This window comes from Zonotrichia albicollis, chromosome 7 (genome assembly GCF_047830755.1).
Source record: "Zonotrichia albicollis isolate bZonAlb1 chromosome 7, bZonAlb1.hap1, whole genome shotgun sequence".
In the NCBI taxonomy this organism is placed as follows: Eukaryota; Metazoa; Chordata; class Aves; order Passeriformes; family Passerellidae; genus Zonotrichia; species Zonotrichia albicollis.
Window position 1 is genome coordinate 9,691,779 of NC_133825.1, and position 19,066 is coordinate 9,710,844.

At 52.1% G+C, this 19,066-nt stretch overlaps 1 protein-coding gene across 1 annotated transcript in view; it reads left to right on the forward strand.

The window, feature by feature from the left end:
* Positions 1-16,906, forward strand: part of LOC141729587 (uncharacterized) — a 146,304-nt gene extending 129,398 nt beyond the window's left edge. Inside the window, 2 exon segments of the mRNA XM_074544289.1 lie at positions 14,657-14,667; positions 16,307-16,906. Coding sequence (XP_074400390.1) covers positions 14,657-14,667; positions 16,307-16,906 — 611 coding nt within the window.
* The last annotated feature ends 2,160 nt before the right edge of the window (positions 16,907-19,066 follow it).

Genomic DNA, 19,066 nt, shown 5'->3' on the forward strand with positions numbered 1-19,066 from the left:
GTTCATTCAGCACTGTCAGAGCTGGGCCCTCTCCCAGCAGGGTTGGAGCCTCACCTGGGGCTGGAGGCACCTGCAGGAATTGCCAGTGCCCAGGAATGGCTCTGCAGCCCTTGGCTGTGACAGCTTCCCCAGCTGCTGTGTGGGTCTGGGGGATGGTAAAGGCTGAGGGTAAATGCTGCTGGATCTTTGTTAATCACTGCAGGCAATCTTTGGTGGGGGTGGTTGGGTGCATTGCTGAGCTGCTCCTTTTGTGATTCTTTGCTGCTCTGAACTGCAGGAAATGACACTGATTCCTTCAGTTGTTATCTGTGTCTTTGGTGCTGAACCTGCCCACTGGTAAAACAAAACTGGCACAGTCTGGCCAGATGCCAACAAAATGTCACTTGTTCAATGTAAATGTGAGGAATCAGTCCCCTCAGAAATTCCCAGATGGGAAACCCTTCCCTGGAGTTCCCTGGCTCTGGAGTGGGCTGAGGTCGGAGCCCCGTGGGAGCAGTGGGGCAGTCGAGTAAAAGAAGCTGCACCCCTGGATGTCTTCAAATGCATCAAAAAATTGCAAATGGAAAAGGAAAAGGCCTTGTGGGTTTGGGCAGACAAAGATGAATTTGTTGAGAGTACATAGGAAACAGCACATTCAGAAGGAACAATGATTGTTGGAATGCTCCCACACTGAGCAACAGAAGGTTTTAATCTTGACCTGATATGCATTTGTACAAGTGAAATATTGATATCATAAATATCTAGATACATACTTATAGTATAATAAGACATATATATATATAATTAATATAGACATAAATATATTCACATATATATGTGGGTATATATGTGTATACACATATGTGTAAAACAATATGTATATATTGTTTATATTGTTTAACACATCCTGCCATACCAGATCTCCCTGTTTGCCCCAAGGCCCCCTTTGGGAAATGCTCTGATCCACGGGGCTCCATGTGAAGGCTGCTGTGACACTGAGGGACTTGCACAGGAATTCCATCCAGGAGCCTGGGTGCCCCTCAGGGACTGGGACCCGGCCCCTTCCAGCCAGAGGGGAAAGGGCTCCCCAAGCCTTGTTAGCCACAGACAGCATGGGAAAGCTGAACAGCAAAGGGCCTGGGGGCATTATTCTGGAATTAAAAAGGTGCCAGCTCCAGGGACAAACAGAATTCTTGTTCCTAATTGGAATGAGATTGAGAAAAAAGAATGAAGAACCGTGTCACTAAAGTATAACTGATGTCTGTAAGGTGTACCTTGATAGTCAGCCAGAATCTTTGTCTGCCACAAACACCTCTAGTGTTTCACCAAGGGATTGGTCATCAAAATGTAACGATGAGTTATGATGGATTGCTGATCTTCCTTTGTAATTCTTTGCTAATGATGATGTGCTTTGCTGAGTTTATCCTTTTGTAATTCTTGGCAGCTGTGCATGATATAAATGACACAATTCCTTAGGTTGGTGTCTGTGTCTTTGGTAGTGACCCTGCCCATGGGTAAAACAGGGCCCCCTCTTGCCTAAGTGTTCCCTGGGAAGGCAAAAGCCCTCCCTCCAAAATTCCCCCCTTCCTCCCTGTTCCCCTCATCACACCCTGAGCATGATGTGCTCTGGTCTGGGCTATGCCCGGGCTCAGTTGGGGTCCCCTGTCCTGGCTGTGTCCCCTGCCCAGCTCCCCCGCAGCCCCAGCCCCTCCCCAGTGTGGCTGATGAGGGGCAGGACAGGCCTTGGCTGTGCTGCAGCTCAGCAAGAACAAAACCATCTCTGCATGCTCAGCCCTGTGCTCAGCACCCGGCCCAGCAGTGTCTCAGTGCTAGGGGCTGTGCCCTCAGTCCCTGCCAGGGGTTTCCATGGCAACTGCCAGGCCAGGTGACCCAGGTGTCCCCCCAGTGCCGGTTGCCATGGAAACAGTGCCCAGCCCTGCCCCTTTCTGTCTGGCTGACCTGGCCTTTGGCCCTGGCAGTGCCGTTGGCTGCTGGTTCCTGGTGCCTGAGCGGCCAGCGCGGCACAGGGCAGGTGGCCATGGCACAGCCCCCCGCAAGGGATCCCCTCTGGCTCTGGGCACTGACACCAGCCCTGAGCAAGGGCCCAGGGCAGCTTTCCATGGCCACCAACCATCACAACGGCTCTGGGCACTGGTTGCCATGGCACCAAACCAAGGAACGGGTCCCCGTGGCCATTGCCATGGCACCTGGTGGCACCAAGGAGTGTCACTGCAACTGTACCTGGAACAGCCCTGGCACCGCTTTGTCCTGAGCGTTGCCATGGCAGCTGAGGGCAGCATGGCTGGTGCTCTGCAAGGGCCCTGGGGCAGACGGGAAGGAGCAGCAGAGCAGGGGCTGATTCATCCCCAGAGTGCTGCACAGCCCAGGGCCTTGTTCCAGAATGTCCTGATGGAGCTGCCAATCACATCCCCCTTCTGCAGCCCTGGCCTCTCCCCCAGCTCACACAGGTGCCCCATCCTTGCAGGCACAGACACGGCAGCACTGGCTCAGCAGCCCCTGTTTGCATTGCAGAGAGCAGGGGGAGCACCCCCATGCTGTTGGTGTGGGGACATGAACCTGAGGGAGCACAAATGCCATCAGTCCTGGGGCCAGCAAGGGCTGGGGGATGGCAGGGAAACCACCCAGGTTTGTCCTGGCCTCTGCAGTCAGCCAGAAAGTTTGTTCCCATCAGCTGGAAGTGCCCTGTGAGTGCCATCCTGTGGGTGCCCTGTGATGGCACTCAGGGTGATCTGTTCCATAACCTCTCCAGGCACCCAGGTCAGGCTGACAGGCCTGGAGTTGCCCAGCTCCTCCTTCCAGCCTTTCTTGGCGATGGGCTCACACTGGCACCTCCAGTCCTCTGTGAGCTCCCTGCTGAGCCAGGACTGATGGTAAATGATGGAGCGCAGCTTGGGGAGCTCATCCACAGCTCCCTCATTGGCCTAGGATGGATCCTGTCCGATCCCATTCACCTGTGAGCATCTGAGTGGCTCAGCAGGTCACCCACTGCTTCCTCCTGGATTCCAGGGCCTGTTCTGCTCCCTGTGCCCATCTACCAGCTCAGGAGAACACTTGTCCTGAGGATATCCTCTCCTAATATTGAAAATTGAAACAAACTAGGGGTAAAGTAGCTCAGCCTTTTCCTTATCTTTTGTTACTATATTCTCCACTGCATCCAATAAAGAGTAGATGTTCTCCTATTCCTCCTCCTTTTTGCTATTTTTTTTATTAAAACATTTTTATTCTTTTTGCAGAACCCTCCAGGTTAAGTTTTAATAGAGTTTTCAACTCTCAGCTTTTCTTTCTGTATGACCCAGCAACATCCTTAAAGACTTCCTGAGTTGCTGGTCGTTTTTACACTCCTGAGTCTCCAGAAAAGCTCCATGGGCAGCCAGGCCAGTCATTTTCCTCACTAGCTCATCTTTCGCCACACTGGGACAGGCTGCTTCTTTCCCCTTATGATTACTTTCTTGAAATGTGTCCATCCTTCCAGGACCCCTTTGTTTTTAAGGGCTGTTTCCCTTAAAGCAATCAGTACCTGATTAGGTATTCCCCAAATCTGCAGCCTAACCCGGCCAAAGTCTGCCCTTCCTATTTCCAGGGCAGAAGTTTTGTTGCTGCCCCTCCCTCCTTCACAGAACATTGAACACTTCATTATTTCATGGTCACTGTGTCCCAGGCAGCCTCTGAGCCCCACATCTGCCACCAGCCCTTCTCTGTTTGTGAACAGCAGCAGACAGAGCTTTCCTTGGCAGTGGGAGTGTTACCAAAAATTTAGTAAAACAGAAAATTCCTTAACCCCAATGTAGCATTAAGAAGCAGCATTCTTTATTCAGCTGGATGCACGGGGGGAGCTCCTCCCAAAGCTGTGCAGGCTGAGTACAGGAGAGTTTCTCTTTATTTTCTGTATTTTGCATACATATTCATTGATTGTCCTGGACTAAAAATACATATGAGAATCATTTCTCCAAAATCATTAATATATTTCCCCTCCCATTTACCCATGCATTCTCCTGTCCTGGGGGTCTCCCTGGTGGTCCCTGGTGGTCATGGACCCCAATGTTCCTGTGGGCCTGGCTGAGCTGGCAGGACAGTGAGGCTGCTGAACTTCCAGTTCCCTTCTCACACAATGGGCACTGTGTGGTTTCCACTGTCCTGGGGTTGTGGAGAACAAGCTCCAGGTGTGAGTTCACCTGGTGAAGACAATTTATCATCTGGTACCATGTGGTCACAGAGTGGGCTATGACATCACAGAGTGGGTTAGGTGAGGTCATCGAGCAGCAATGGCATCATAGTCTGCCTCTGTGACATCAGAGATCCAGCTGTGACATCACAGGGCAGAGGTCTGACATCACAGTACAGACTATGGCATCACAGACTCTGGTGTGACATCAGAGACCAGCTGTGTGACATTGGAGAATGGACTGTGACCTCACAGAGAAGGCTGTGACATCCCAGAGGGGCTGTGTGACATCCCAGCAGGGCTGTGTCAGGTCACTGGGTTGGTCACTCTGCCCCAGTTCCCCCTCACAGTTTCTCCCAACAACTCCAATGCTGTCCATGCCCAGCAGGGTCCCTGTCCCCCGGGATCCCCCTGGCCCACCTGGAGCCACAGCCTCCACCAAAGGATGTTCCACAGGATCCACCCCAGAGCCTGACAGGGGACAAGGGGCCAGGGCTGTGTGACCAGGACATCAGGGACGGGGATTATCCAGGTCCCTGGGGCCTGGGTTGGGTTGCCCAGGGCAGGAAAGATGTCTGGCAGCTGGAGCAGGGTCTGGGAAGGGCCTCCGAGGTGGGGCTGGAGCCCTTGGGCTGTGAGCAGAGGCTGAGGGAGCTGCGCTGGTCCAGCCTGGAGCAGGGAAGGCTGAGGGGCTCCACATGCCAGCCTGGCAGTGCCAGCCAGGAGGGGATGGAGAACACAGAGCCGGGCTCTTAACCAGGGAGCTGGGGGGAGACAAAAGCCAATGGGTGGAAGGGGAAAGAGGGGAGATCAGCCAGGGCATGAGCAGATGAAATGTCAGGCTGCTTTTAGCATTTCCTCAACACCAAGAGCAGCCTGACCTCCCTTCTCCATCCACCACTGATAGATTTGCAAATCAGGAATTGTTTGAGCTGTTCTGTCCTCAGTCCAGGACAAGAATCCTGATACAAGAACTTAATTGTGCTTATATCTATCACAGAACAACATTAGTCAAAAATTAATTTTAGTATGCAAATCACTTATGAACAGTGGACTCATCAGACATGCTGGGACATTGCACATAGCTCAGGGAAGAGTTTGTAATTGTGTGATTGTTATTTTAATGGTGTAATTTTTGTTAAGTTATATCCTGTTCAACTGTGGTCTGTTGCCTAGGTCAAGTGTGGGCTGGAGGGAGCTCAGATTTGCACAAGGCTGCTCTGAGTGCCAGCCTTGGATGGAGAAAATGGTGGGATGATGGTAGGGACAGAGTCTGATTGACTGTCAGCCATGAAAGGTCTTGATTTTCATACCCAGTCAAACTGCCTGAGGAGGTACTTGGATTCAATGTCAATTGGAGATTGCACATTTCAATGAATTACTAGTAAAAACAAATTACAGGACATAAAACATATTTTCTTGCTGTTTTTCTAAATTCAGGGTATTCACATTGAATTGGCTTCTGAAATCTGACTAATTAACGTCACATTTGAACACTTAAATCAAATTATTCCCAGAAGCTTAGCTTGTTTAGCTGTTCTGAATGTTAATGAGCCCTGGGGCACTGAATTCCTGCACTGAAGAGCTGAAGGCTGAACAAGCCTCTGCAGCAGGAAAATTCAGCAGCAGCCTCCAAGGTGCTGAGGATGTCAGCAGCTCCCACTGAGGCCATCCCTGCCCAGAGACCGTGGGGGAACGGGCAGACAAGGAGAGCGTCCCTGGGGCTGGGGCAGCACAACTCAGAGGCACCAGCAGCTCCAGCTGGGAAATGGAGTGTGGAATGTGGCTGGGAAAGCCCTGCCTGGGCTGGGCCAAGCAGGACACACAAGCCCTGACTTCCATCCAGTAGAAAACTCTGTTAAGGAGATATTTAAAAGGAGTTACAATTGTTTGTGTATTCTGAGTTGGACTCCCTGGAGAAACACCAACAAGAGATTCTCAGGAGCTCAAAACAACCAAACAGTCTTTACTGATAACTTTAGAAAATCAGAGAATTTTTGGCAAAAGATTTAATATGACATTCAATCAACACAGAACACTTCCGAAGGCACTGACTTGGCCCATTCAACTTCACAAACTCTAAGCTATTTGAATTTTACCTTACTCAAATTTGCAAAAGGACCGAAATAGAAGAAAAGGACAGAAAGAGAAAGAGGCAAAAAGGATACAGAGGAGCATACACAGAGGTACCAACTCCTGGATTCCAGTAGTGTTTAGATGGAAATTCCAAGAGGAGGTAGGGTCAAGATGTGTCCTTGCCTTGTGGTCGGCCTTCAATACCCCGTGGTCATCCTGGGCCCTTCCCCCAGGTGGGCCTTGGGCTCATTTGGTCCCTCAGGAGCTGGGCTGGGGCTGCAGAGGTGGCTGTGGAGCATTGCCTGTGCTGTGCCAGGGACTGGCAGACACTGCTGGGCTGGGATAGAGGCTCTGGGGTGGATTGGGGTTCCAGGGCAGGGGAGGGCTGGGGTTCCTGGGCAGGGAAGGCCTGGACCTGCCCCTTCCTCCCCTATTGGAATAAGATCCCAATATTACCAGGTAGATTGTGCCTGGGTTCGTCTGACCCCTGCTCCTGGGCCAAAGGTGGCAACTGTGGTGTTTCCCCTCAGAGACACTTTTGGCTGGCTGGATGGTGCAGCTGAGCGCCGAAAGAAGTCCAGGCTTGTAGAAACTCAGTTTGCCTCAGGTGGGAGAGCTTCAGGCTAAGGTGAGGAGGAAAAGGAGACAGGTCCTGCCGGAGGGTTAATATCAAGAGTTTATTCCATGGTCAGAGACATCTGAATCTTAGGTAACAGCTCCAACAGAATTCCGACCGCATGGCCTGAGTGACTTTTTAAGCTCCGGGGGGAGGGGGAGGGAAGGGACAGGTGAGCCACCAACCAGGTGGGAGAGGCAGGGTCTCAGGGAACGATGACAACCAGACAGACCAATGACCTCTGGGCACAGGGGCATCTTTTGAACCTGACCAACCACATGATGGCCCTGCTGGAATGTTAAGACTGATTGACAGCCCAGCAGGCGGCAAAGGGGAAGGGGAAGAGAGATATTGCCAAACCTGGGAAGGGGCTTGGAAGTTTAAAGCAGGAAATTGCAACACACTGCAACACTCCCCACATATGAAATGTCTTTTGCCAAGAAACTCCTCCACTCTGTCACAATAGGGAATACTGGAGGTGAAATCCCAATTCTGGTCATGGGCACCTAGATAAGAAGGACAGTTCTTTTCCTTAGGAATGAAAGCCCCGGTTCTCAGTAAATTTCTGGTTTGATTGTTTGGATTCTGTTTGGTTTAGTTATTGCTTTGTTTCCTTGTTGTGCCTGAAGTGTCCAGTCAGGAGCAGAGTGACTCTTGCCAAGGAAATTTGTGCTGCTGTGTCTTAATATTCAATCTGGTTTTTGCTGCTCCCTTGCTGGGGATTTTTTCAGCGCTCTCAAGGCCTCGTTGGTGGCAGGGTGAAGGAGCCCTGGCCCAGGCTCTGGCCCTGGGGGACACGGGGACGCTGTCGGGGGGTCCCTGTCCCTCTGTGCCACCCCCAGGGCCCCGGCCCCCCGTCCCCGTGTCAGGCTCTGGAGTCGATCTTGTGGAACATCCTCTGGGGGAGGCTGCGGGGCCGGGGGCGGGGGGACCCGGGGGGACAGGGGACCCCGCTGTGCACGAGCAGGGTTGGACTCCTCTGCGGGGAGCTGTGAGGGGGGCCAGGGTAGAGTGACCTCCCCAGGGACCTCACACAGCTCCCGTGATGTCATACTGCCCCTGTGATATCACATAGATATCCTGTGATGTCACACAGCCCCGGCTGCCCCACCTGGCTGGTCCCTTCCTTTGCTGACAGCTCTGCCTCCTGCCTGCCTCTGCCTGCCCACACAGGGCCGTGGGCTGCTCCAGGCTCCTTCTGAGGATGTGCTGCACCACAGCCCTGCCCTTACAGGGAAATTCCTTTCTGCTGGTGTTGAGTGTGGGCCTCTCCAGCTGCCCTTGGTGCCATTATTTCCTTCTCATGCATATATCCTCCAGGAAGAAAAGCTCCAGCCTGACATTGCCATTCAATCCCTCCCAGGCTATTCCCTTTCAGTCCTCAGTCTCTACTCCACTGACCACAGAGGCCGCAGACTCTCCCTGCTGGTTTTGTGATGAGGCCTCCAAACCCCATTCTGGGAGATTTTTGAGTCCTCTCCAATGTCTGTGAAAAGGGAAAAATAGCATTCAAAGTTATTTTCAACTAAACCATACAGTGACAGAAAACAGGTCAGTATCTTTAAAATGAATGGGGACAAATTAACATTTGTTAGAAGGAGGAAATATTTTACAATTAAGAAAGTGGATGGAAATTGCAGCTGTCTTTCCAGAGAAGTGGATTCCCCATCCCAAGAATTGTCCAAGAGCAGGAGATTTGTGCAGCCTTGCCCATTGAAACCCTCTCATCCCCAGTGACAGAATTCCTGTAGTGTGGGTTCTCTGATGTGCTGGGTGCCCTCACAACGCTTCTGGCCAGAATGTCTGCTGAGGGCAGCCAGGCTGCTGCAGGGGCAGTGACCTCACAGCCATCACCATGGCAGCCCTGTCCCCTGGGCCTGGCTCTCCCCTTTCCTCTGCCCCTGCCTTGGCTCTGCTGCCATGAAGAGTTTTGTCATTAATATCTTGTCCCCAAGGTGCTGGGGCCAATGGCTTCCCAGTCAGGCTCCTGGAGCAGAAATGGCTTTTCAGAGCCCAGCCAGGAATGAGCCCTGGGGCAGCAGCTCTGAAATGGTGGCCACCAGGCCGGGCTGCCAAGGGAGGCTTCTGGCCATGGCCTGCAAGCAGCTGCTGCTGCCAAGGTGCCTTTGGTGCCTCAGGCTCTCCCTGGCCCAGCTCCCAGCACAGCACTCTGCCCTTGTGCCCGAGCCCTTCCCTGTGCTGGGGCTGGCCTGGGGCTTTTCCTGCAGTGGGACCTGCCCTGTTCATGGCACAGGAAAGGCAGTTCCTGCTGGAGCAGGAGGCTCTGCCTGCAATGGGCTCCAACAACTCAAGCAAGGCCCTGTTTGCAAAGCCCCCAGTGGGAAATGAAGGAGGGGATCACGCTGCTTTTGGGGTGAATCATGCTGAAACCAGCCTGACTCCTCCATCCCAAATTTCAGTTTCCTCAGAGGGAATTGAAGATGTGGCAGAGCTGGAAAAATCCCCCGAGAAAGGAACAACCAAGTGACACCACTGAGAGCTTCTGCAGAGCTGCTGAGCTGGCCCAGCCTGGGCACATCTGACTGACAGGGCAGCACCTCAGACTAGAAAAGCCCCGTCCCAAATTTTAACGGCAGCGTCTCCTGACATTTCCCTTCTTGGGGGAGGTCGGGATTCCTCCCTGCAGTGGAGACACCCCTCAAGGTCACTGCTCCTGGCTGAGCCAAAGGGACTTGCCCACAGTCAATGGTCTGCAGGAGTGACATCAATCTCTGCTTAATTACAGATTTTGCTTTAATACAGTTGCTTTGAAATAATTTCTTAGTGCTCTATATAATATATTATACATCTCTTAAATCATTGTTAAATATTTCTGATTTAGACAATTTTCTCTAATAATTACCATAATAGATAATACATATTTATATAAATATATCTGGTTTGACATCCCTAATCCTGTGGGACAAATTCTACAAAGGTTTATTTCCCACTTTATAATTCTTTACACACACACTCTTGAAAAGTCTGCAGCTGGGACTGGAAACAGCTGCTCCAATGTGGCTCTCCCAGAAGGAGTTTAGAAAGCCTGGACATCCTTGGGGGTATTTGGGAATCTGTGGGGGCTATTAGGGCTCATTTCTCAACCTCGTGACCCAACAGGAACTTCTGTAATAACTTTGACTGAAGCTACCACTGTGCCCATGACATGAACCCCTGTGAGTGTCTGGGACATCCCGGCTCTTTGGCAGCCTGGGGACTCTTGGGATACCACTGTGGAGTGCCCGTGAGTGCCTGTGACAGATCGGTGGCTTTGCAGCCCAAGGTGCCCCGGGATGTCACCACAGAATGGCTGTGACTGCCTCTGACCACAGGGCTCTTTACCATCCCAGAAAGCCCTGGGAGGTCTCCATGGAGCCCCTGTCTGTGCCTGTGACATTCCAGCTCTGGAACAGGCTAGAGACTCTTGGAAAGTCCCCATGGAACCTCTCTGAGGGCCTGTGACAAATCTGATCCTTAGAAGGCAACCATCACCAGCCTTCTCTTGTTCTGTTCAGTTTCCATGGCAACCATCACCAGCTACCCTGTTGCTATGGTCAGTTTCCATGGCAGCCATCAGCAGCCCACTGTTGCTATGGTTGGTTCCCATAGCAACCATCACCAGCCCTCTGTTGCTATGGTCAGTTTCCATAGCAACCATTACCAGCCCCCTGTTGCTATGCTCAGTCCCTCAGCAGCTCCATGGAGGCCCCATGCCAGGGGTGGTTGCCATGGACACCAGCTCAGGCCTGCAGCCACAGCCCGTTGCCATGGCAAACATTGGCAGCCCCATCCCCAGGCTCATGGGATCCCAGAACCACAGAATTGGCTGAGCTGGGAGGGACCCATCAGGATCCTCCAGTCCAACTGCTGGCCCTGCACAGGACACCCCAACAATGCCAGCCTGGGCCTGGCAGCGCTGTCCAAACGCTGCTGCAGCTCAGAGAGCCCTGGAGCTGGGACCCTTCCCTGGGGAGCCTGGGCAGGGCCCCAGCAGCCTCTGGGCAAAAACCTTTTCCTGACATCCAACCTGAGCCTGCCCCAACTCAGCTGCAGCCGTTCCCTCCACTCCTGTCCCTGGGCATCAGAGGGAAGAGGTTCCCACAGCCCCAGCCAGGGACCCGCTCCCAAGGCTGTTGCCATGGCCACCAGGGCTGGGACCAGCTGGGATGCTCGGTTTCCACAGGCCGGGGTGCAGGAATGGGATTCCCCAATTTCCTGCCCCCGCTAAAACCGCGCTGCCCTCACTGCCCTCTCGCCTCCCATGGAAAGCACAAATGGCAAAGATCCCAGGCTGGGATAAGAACAATTTATTGGGAACAGCAATGAGATAAGGAACAAACAGAAACAGAAATAATATTGATAACAGAAGGGATAAGAAAAACTGTTTACAGGGAAAACTAATGCATCAACAACAGGCTCTTCCTGGCCATGCATTTCCCCTGCCTAGAAAGGACACCCTTCTCCTCAGGGGGAGAGAGAGAGTCCCTTTCCTGCCCTTGGCAATGATCTGAGGTGGGAGTAAATGTAATGACACAGCCATGGCCAGACTCTCATATTCTTCCATCCCACATCATGTTTTTGGCAAGGGCAGGAAAATGGACAGGTGTCTTCCCAGATGGATCACAGGGAAAATGGATCACCAGAGCTCTTCCCAATGTGGGCCCTCCAATGGGGGATGGAGCTGAAGTGGTGCCTGAAGCTGTTCCTGCCTTTGTGGCATTTGCAGGGCTTCCCTTAGTGGCGCCTCCATTGGTGTCTGCTCAAGGCAGAGCTGGTGGTGAAGCTCTTCCCACATTGGGGACACTCATAGGGCCTCTCCCCAGTGTGGATGCGCCGGTGGGTGATGAGGGTGGAGTTGTGCTTGAAGCCCTTCCCACAGTCAGGGCAGCAGAAGGGCCTCTGCTCTGTGTGAATCCGCTCATGCAGGCGGAGATTTGAGCTGGTCTGGAACCTCTTCCCACATGTGGGGCACTCGTAGGGCCTCTCCCCAGTGTGGATGCGTCGGTGGGTGACGAGGGCGGAGCTGCAGCTGAAGCCCTTCCCACTTTCCCCACATTTGTAGGGCCATTCACCAATGTGGATCATCTGGTGGCTGATCAGGGTGCTGCTCTGTCTGAAGGTCTTCCCACACTCCAAGCACTTGTGGGGCTTCTCCTTATCATGAAGCTGCTCCTGGGCCATCAGCTCCAAGAACTGTCTGAAGCTCTGTCCACCTTCTTGGCTCTGGGTAAGTCTTTCCTCCTCAGAGCATACTGGGCTGGGTTTGGAGCCCCTCTTCCTGCAGGATCTCTGGGGATTTTCCTCCCCATTAGAATTCTGCACTGTGGAGTCAATCACAACAGCCTCTTCCATGAGGTTCTGCCAAGGAGATTTTTCCTCCCTTCAGCTTTTTGTCTGGGGAAGGAAGGAGAAGATGGGATTTGCCTCCATTCCAGAAGGAAGTGGAAGGAGATCCCCCCAGTGCATCCCCAGCAGGATGGTCTTGGCAGCAGGGTTGTCCTGCAGCCGGGGGCTGTGCTGGGCTGGGAGATGGAGCAGGAGTGAGGGGGAAAGGGGCTCTGACTTCCTCCTCACCTGCCTGGGTATCCCAAGGCTCCTTCCTCTTCCTCTCAGTCTCCTCCTCCATCCAATCAAGGTTTGGGAATGGGAAATCCTGTTCTGGGAAGAAAACAAAGGGTGTGCACATTGTCTTTTGTACTGGTTTAAGGTAAATTTGGGGGAGACTCTATGTCAGAATACAATTTAATAAGAAAGTGAAGACCAAGGCAATGATACAGAAACCCTGCCTTAAACTGACAGAGTCAGGATATAACCTGACACCCTCTTGGTCAGGCTGCAATCCCAATAAATGGTGGCTGTAGTCCTGTTGGAGTGATGAAGGTGATTCTGTCAAAGCAGTGATCCTGTAGAAGGGTCTGGTCTTCTTCTGAAGGTCCAGTGGTGGTTATGGAGATCTTGTCCTCTGGGAATCCAGTAGGCAAGCTGCTCCTTGTTGTAGCAAGGCTCAGCTTATATCCAGGTAAGAATTCTTGGATCCTCCCCCTGGGTGGAGCATCCCACAATGGGATGATGGAATTTTATCAGTCCTGCAGAGACACTCAATGGCCCATTCACAGAAGATATCTCCCCTGGAGGGCATTATCAGGGCTGAGTCATGGAAGAGATAAAGAACCCTGCCCCACCTGTTTATAGCAGTTGATGAAGATGGGGATTGAAAACGTGCATTTGGTTACATCTTGCATGGCAACCTGAAACAGTGGGGTAATCCCTGCTCAGGGGGTGAACACCACCCCCCCAACCCAAACTGGCTCAGGTGTAAAACCCCCACTCTGGGAAGGCCACACACACAGGGGACAATGTCACACTTGCCCTGCTCCAGGGGAGGTCTCTGTCCCTTGTCACTCCATTGCTCTCTCCCCTTTTCTCTTTCTTTCCATCTCTCTCTCTACCTCACATTTACTCTTCAATAAAGTACACTTTGGATGTGGCCTCATTAGCACCTTAATTGGGCAGAGGAATCTCTATAACAATTTGAGTAACCAGACTGTGACATTATTTTGGCACAGTGAATTCAGGGCACTGTTGTCTGACTCCAAGTGCCTTTGACAAGAGTATGGTTCCCTTCTCTGAGGAGGTTGTGGTTCTTTCTGGAAGAACTCTTGGAAACTTGGACAGTCCCTCCTTCCTCCCGGGGAACTTATGGGAGAAATGATGAGGAAAATGGCTGTTGTGATTGGCCAGTGAAAAAGAAGATATTTTCTTGTCCTTCCTAGAAAAATTTGTTAAAATCACTGGAGGAAAGGGAGAAAATGTTACCAGCGAGACTGACAAGGTTCATTCACCCCATGGTGAGGAACACAAGGCTGCTATAAATCCCACAAAAAGCCCAGCTCAAGTAGTTAAATTCCCAAATAACTCTGGAATTCACAGGCTTGCGTTCTTTGCCAAATGTGAGAATCATTATTCTCTACATCCCTGTCACCTTTGTGACAGCTACACAGAGTTTCCCCTTCCTTTTAATAATCTGTATTAGGCCTAATTTCTGCTTTTATTTTATTGGAACCTGCCAGCAGCTGAGCTGGAGCTGTGCAGGAACCAATGAAACGTGGAATTGCCACAGAATTTCTTCTATTGTCAGTTTATTCCTGTTTGGGATTTGTTTGCATTTCCATCACATGTGATTCTTGGGAAAATCAAATATTCATCAAAGTATTTTATGTAGGATTAAGTTTGATTTCTGCCTAGTTTATTTTGTCCAGTGCCCTGGGGATGCTCAAGGGGTCTCTGTGCCTCTTGCCCTGGGGGACGCTCAGGAGGAATTTCTTGCGATTGTCCCTGTCCCTGTCACCCCAGGCCATTCCCCAGGGGGTCTCCATCATTCTCACCCCAGAGAATGCCTGGGGGGGTCTCCCTCCCTCTCACCCCTGTGCCAGGGGGTGCTCGGGAGTCTCTGTCCCCTCACCCTGGGGGATGCTCGGGGGGTCTCCATCCCTCTGGCCTCAGGCAATGCCTGTGCAGGGCTGGGGACCAGGGGCTCTGTGTCCCTCTCACCGCTGAGGGTGCTCGGGGCTGGGGGGGCTCTCCCACCTTCTCACACCTGGGGAGGCCGGGGGGGTCTCTGTCCCTCTCAGCCCTGCTGTGACCCCACCCAAACATCATCGGGGTCAGAGGGAGAGAGACACCCCCAAACCCCCAGAAGGGCTGAACCTGGGATTTGGTTTGGGGCTGAGGATTTAGGAAGGGGCTGGAATTGGGACAAACCTCCTAGGGAATGGTCTGGGACGGGGTAAAACCTCCCGAAGCACACCCCAGGGTGAGAGACACAGAGGCTCCTCGATCAACCCTGGGCACTGGACAAAGTAATGTTTTTTCTTGTCAGAAATCAAAATTAATCTTAGATAAAATGCCTTGAATTTGCTTTTCCCACTAGTCACTTGGGATGGAAAGGCAAACAAATCCCAAAATTTTATAAATTTACAATAGAAGCTATTTTGTGGCAAATCCAAATTCCATTGGTCCTGCACAGCTCCAGCTCAGCTGCTGGCACATTCTGATGAAAGAAAAGTCGAAATTAGGCCCAATACGGATTATGAAAAGGAAGGGGAAGCTCTGTGTAGCTGTCACAAAGGTGACAGGGACAAAGAGAAAAATTACTCTAATATTCAGCAAAGCCCCCAGCCTGTGAAAGAGAGTGACAGGGACAGAGACCTCACCTGGAGCAGGGCAAGTGTGACATTGTCCCCTGTGTGTGTGGCCTTCCCAGCGTGGGGGTTTTACACCTGATCCAGTTTGGGTAAGGGGGATGGTGTTCACCCCCTGAGCAGGGATTACCCGACTGTTTCAGGTTGCCATGCAAGATGTAACCAAATGCATGTTTTCAATCCCCATCTTCACCAACTGCTATAAACAGGTGGGGCAGGGTTCTTTATCTCTTCCATGACTCAGCCCTGATAACGCCCTGCAGGGGAGATATCTTCTGTGAATGGGCCATTGAGTGTCTCTGCAGGACTGATAAAATTCCATCATCCCATTGTGGGATGCTCCACCCAGGGGGAGGATCCAGACATTCCTATCTGGATATAAGCTGAGCCTTGCTACAACAAGGAGCAGCTTGCCTACTGGATTCCCAGAGGACAAGATCTCCATAACCACCACTGGACCTTTGGAGAAAGACCAGACCTTTCTACAGCATCACTTCTTGGACAGAATCACATTCATCACTCCAACAGGACTGCAGCCACCATTTAATGGGACGGCTGCCACCACCCTGACCAAGAGGATGTCAGGTTATATCCCGACTCTGTGAGTTTAAGGCAGTTTTTCTGTATCATTGCCTTGATCCTAATTTTGTTTTTGAATTGGAATTCTGACTTAGACTCTCCCCCAAGTTTGCCTTCAATCCGGTGCAAAATTTAGTGTGCTCATTCCTTGTTTTCCTCCCAAAACAGGATTTCCCATTCCTAAAACTTAGCCAGATGGAGGGAGAGACTGCGAGGAAGAGGAAGATGCCCCAGGACACCCAGGCAGGTGAGGAGGAAGTCAGTGCCCCTTTCCCCCTCTCTTCTGCTCCATCTCCCAGCCCAGCACGGCCCCCAGCTGCAGGACAACCCTGCTGCCAACACCATCCTACCGGAGATGCACTCGGGGGATCTCCTTTCCCTTCCCTCTGGCATGGAGGCAAATCCCATCCTCTCCTTGTCCTTCCTCCCCCAGAGAAGGAGCTGAGGATGGAGACCAGGGAGGGCAAATCCCCACGGCAGAACCTGGAGGAAGAGGCCATTTTGAGCAGCTCCATGACACAGGAATTCAATGGGGAGGATAATTCCCGGAGATTCCACAGGAAGAGGGGCTCCAAACCCAGCCCAAGGGGCGCTGAGGAGGAAAGACCCACCCTGAGTCAGGAAGGTGGAGAAAGCTTCAGCCAGAGCACAGAGCTGGTGGTTCGTGAGCAGCTTCATGATGGGGAGAAGCGCTACAAGTGCTCAGAGTGTGGGAAGAGCTTCAGGCAGCACAGCACCCTGATCAGCCACCAGATGATCCACACTGGGGAATGGCCCTACGAGTGTGGGGAGTGTGGGAAGGGCTTCAGCTACAGGTCCACCCTTGTGACCCACCAACGCATCCACACTGGGGAGAGGCCCTACGAGTGTCCCGAGTGCCAGAAGAGCTTTCAGACAAGCTCTGATCTCCTCAGGCACCAGCTCATTCACACTGGGGAGAGGCCTTTCTGCTGCCCTGAGTGTGGGAAGGGCTTCAAGCGCAAGTCCCACCTCATCATCCACCAGCGCATCCACACTGGGGAGAGGCCCTACCAGTGCCCCACCTGTGGGAAGAGATTTCAGACCAGCTCAAATCTCCGTCTGCATGAGCGGATTCACACAGAGGAGAGGCCCTTCCGCTGCCCTGACTGTGGGAAGGGATTCAAGCATAAGTTCACCCTCATCAGGCACCAGTGCATCCACACAGGGAAGAGGCCCTTCGAGTGTCTCCAGTGTCGGAAGAGTTTCACCCAGCGCTCTGACTTGACCAATCACGAATGGAAGCACCGGTAAGGGACGTTCTATCAGTGCCCCAACAGCAGAAGAGCTTCATGCCCAGCTCCAGCTTCATCCCTCATTGGAGGACCCATATTGGAAAGAGCCCTGGTGATCCATGTTCCCCATGATCCATGTTAGGAAGACACCTGTCCCTTTTCCTGCCCCTGCCAATGACATGATGTGGGATGGAATAACATGAGGGTCTGGCCATGGCCCTGTCATTACATTTACTCCTACCTCAGAACATTGCCCGGGGCAGGAAAAGGACTCTTTCTCACCCCAGGGAGAAGGGTGTCCTTTGCAGACAGGAGGAAATACATTGCCGTGAAGAGCCAATTGTTGATGTTTTAGTTTTCTCTGCAAATAGTTTTACTTATCCCTTCTGTTATCAATATTGTTTTTGTTCCTGTTTGTTCCTTATCTCGTTGCTGTTCCCGATAAATGGTTTTTATCCCAGCCCAGGATCTTTGCCTTTTGTGCTTTCCACAAGAGTTGGGAGGGCAGCGCGGTTTTAGCGGGAGCAGAAATTGGGGTACCCCATTCCTGAAGCCCAGCCTGTGGAAACCGAGCATCCCAGCTGGTCCCAGCCCTGGTGGCCATGGCAACAGCCTTGGGAGCGGGTCCCTGGCTGGGGCTGTGGGAACCTCTTCCCCCTGGTGCCCAGGGACAGGAGTGGAGGGAACGGCTGCAGCTGAGTCGGGGCAGGCTCAGGTTGGATGTCAGGAAAAGGTTTTTGCCCAGAGGCTGCTGGGGCCCTGCCCAGGCTCCCCAGGGAAGGGTCCCAGCTCCAGGGCTCTCTGAGCTGCAGCAGCGTTTGGACAGCGCTGCCAGGCCCAGGCTGGCATTGTTGGGGTGTCCTGTGCAGGGCCAGCAGTTGGACTGGAGGATCCTGATGAGTCCCTCCCAGCTCAGCCAGTTCTGTGGTTCCAGGATCCCATGAACCCAGATAAGCCTGGAGATGGGGCTGCAAATGGTTGCCCTGGCATGGGGTCTCCATGGAGCTGCCAAGGGACTGAGCATAGCAACAGGGGGCTGGTAATGGTTGCCATGGAAACTGACCAGAGCAACAGGGCAGTTGTGATGGTTGCCATGGAAACTGACCAGAGCAACAGGGTCCTGGTGATGGTTGCCTGCTAAGGATCAGATTTGTCACAGGCCCTCAGAGGGGTTCCATGGGGACCTTCCAAGAGTCTCGAGGCTGTTCCAGAGCTGGAATGCCACAGGCACAGACAGGGGCTCCATGGACACTTCCCAGGGCTTTCTGGGGATGGTAAAGAGCCCTGTGGTCAGAGGCAGTCACAGCCATTCCATGGTGACACCCCAGGGGACCTTGGGCTGCAAAGCCACCGATCTGTCACAGGCACGCACAGGGGCTCCCCAGTGAAATCCCAGGAGTCCCCAGGCTGCCAAAGAGCTGGGATGTCCCAGACACTCACAGGGGTTCCTGTCATGGGCACAGTGGGAGCTTCAAGCAAAGTTTATTAGAAAAGCTCCTGTTGGCTGACAAAGTGCAGAAAGGATCCCCAAATGTCACTGTTGAATTTGAGATTACATAGACTCGGATCAGATGTCTAAGGGCTAAAAGCCACCTATTTTTTCAATACTTTTCTTTAATACCTTGCTTTGCTACAGGTGGACCTCATTGGTCATTTAATTAACAGATTTCACATGATTGGCCAATTAAGGCAACACCCTTCAGTAAACAACTTTATGGAAAAAACAACCTATTATAAATATTGTCAGTGTACCAGTTATTGATGTTTGTTTTACTTTGGGCAATTCTGGGGGCTGCCTGGATGGGGGAAACCTTCCTGGAGCAGTTCAGTGCCAGGTAAAAGGAGATGCACAGGACCTTTTTGGTCTTCAGCTTCTAGTTTATTGATATCTTATCTCAAGTTTTGCATTGCTGTCCACATCAGGCTCAGCATGCTGCAAGAACACCTCAAAATGTCCCCAAAATATTCGGTTTTAAGGTCAATAAAAGTTATCTCATCCAAATAACTCTTAAAATATATATTATCTCTCCTTATCGACCAATAACTCATCCCTTGACTGTCTATATGATCTCTGCACTGTGCTTTCCTTTACCAATGACTCTGTGCCACCAACACTGCAGAACATGGAGTAGATGAAGACAATGAAAGGAACTACATTCAAATTCCTCCATCTTGCTTC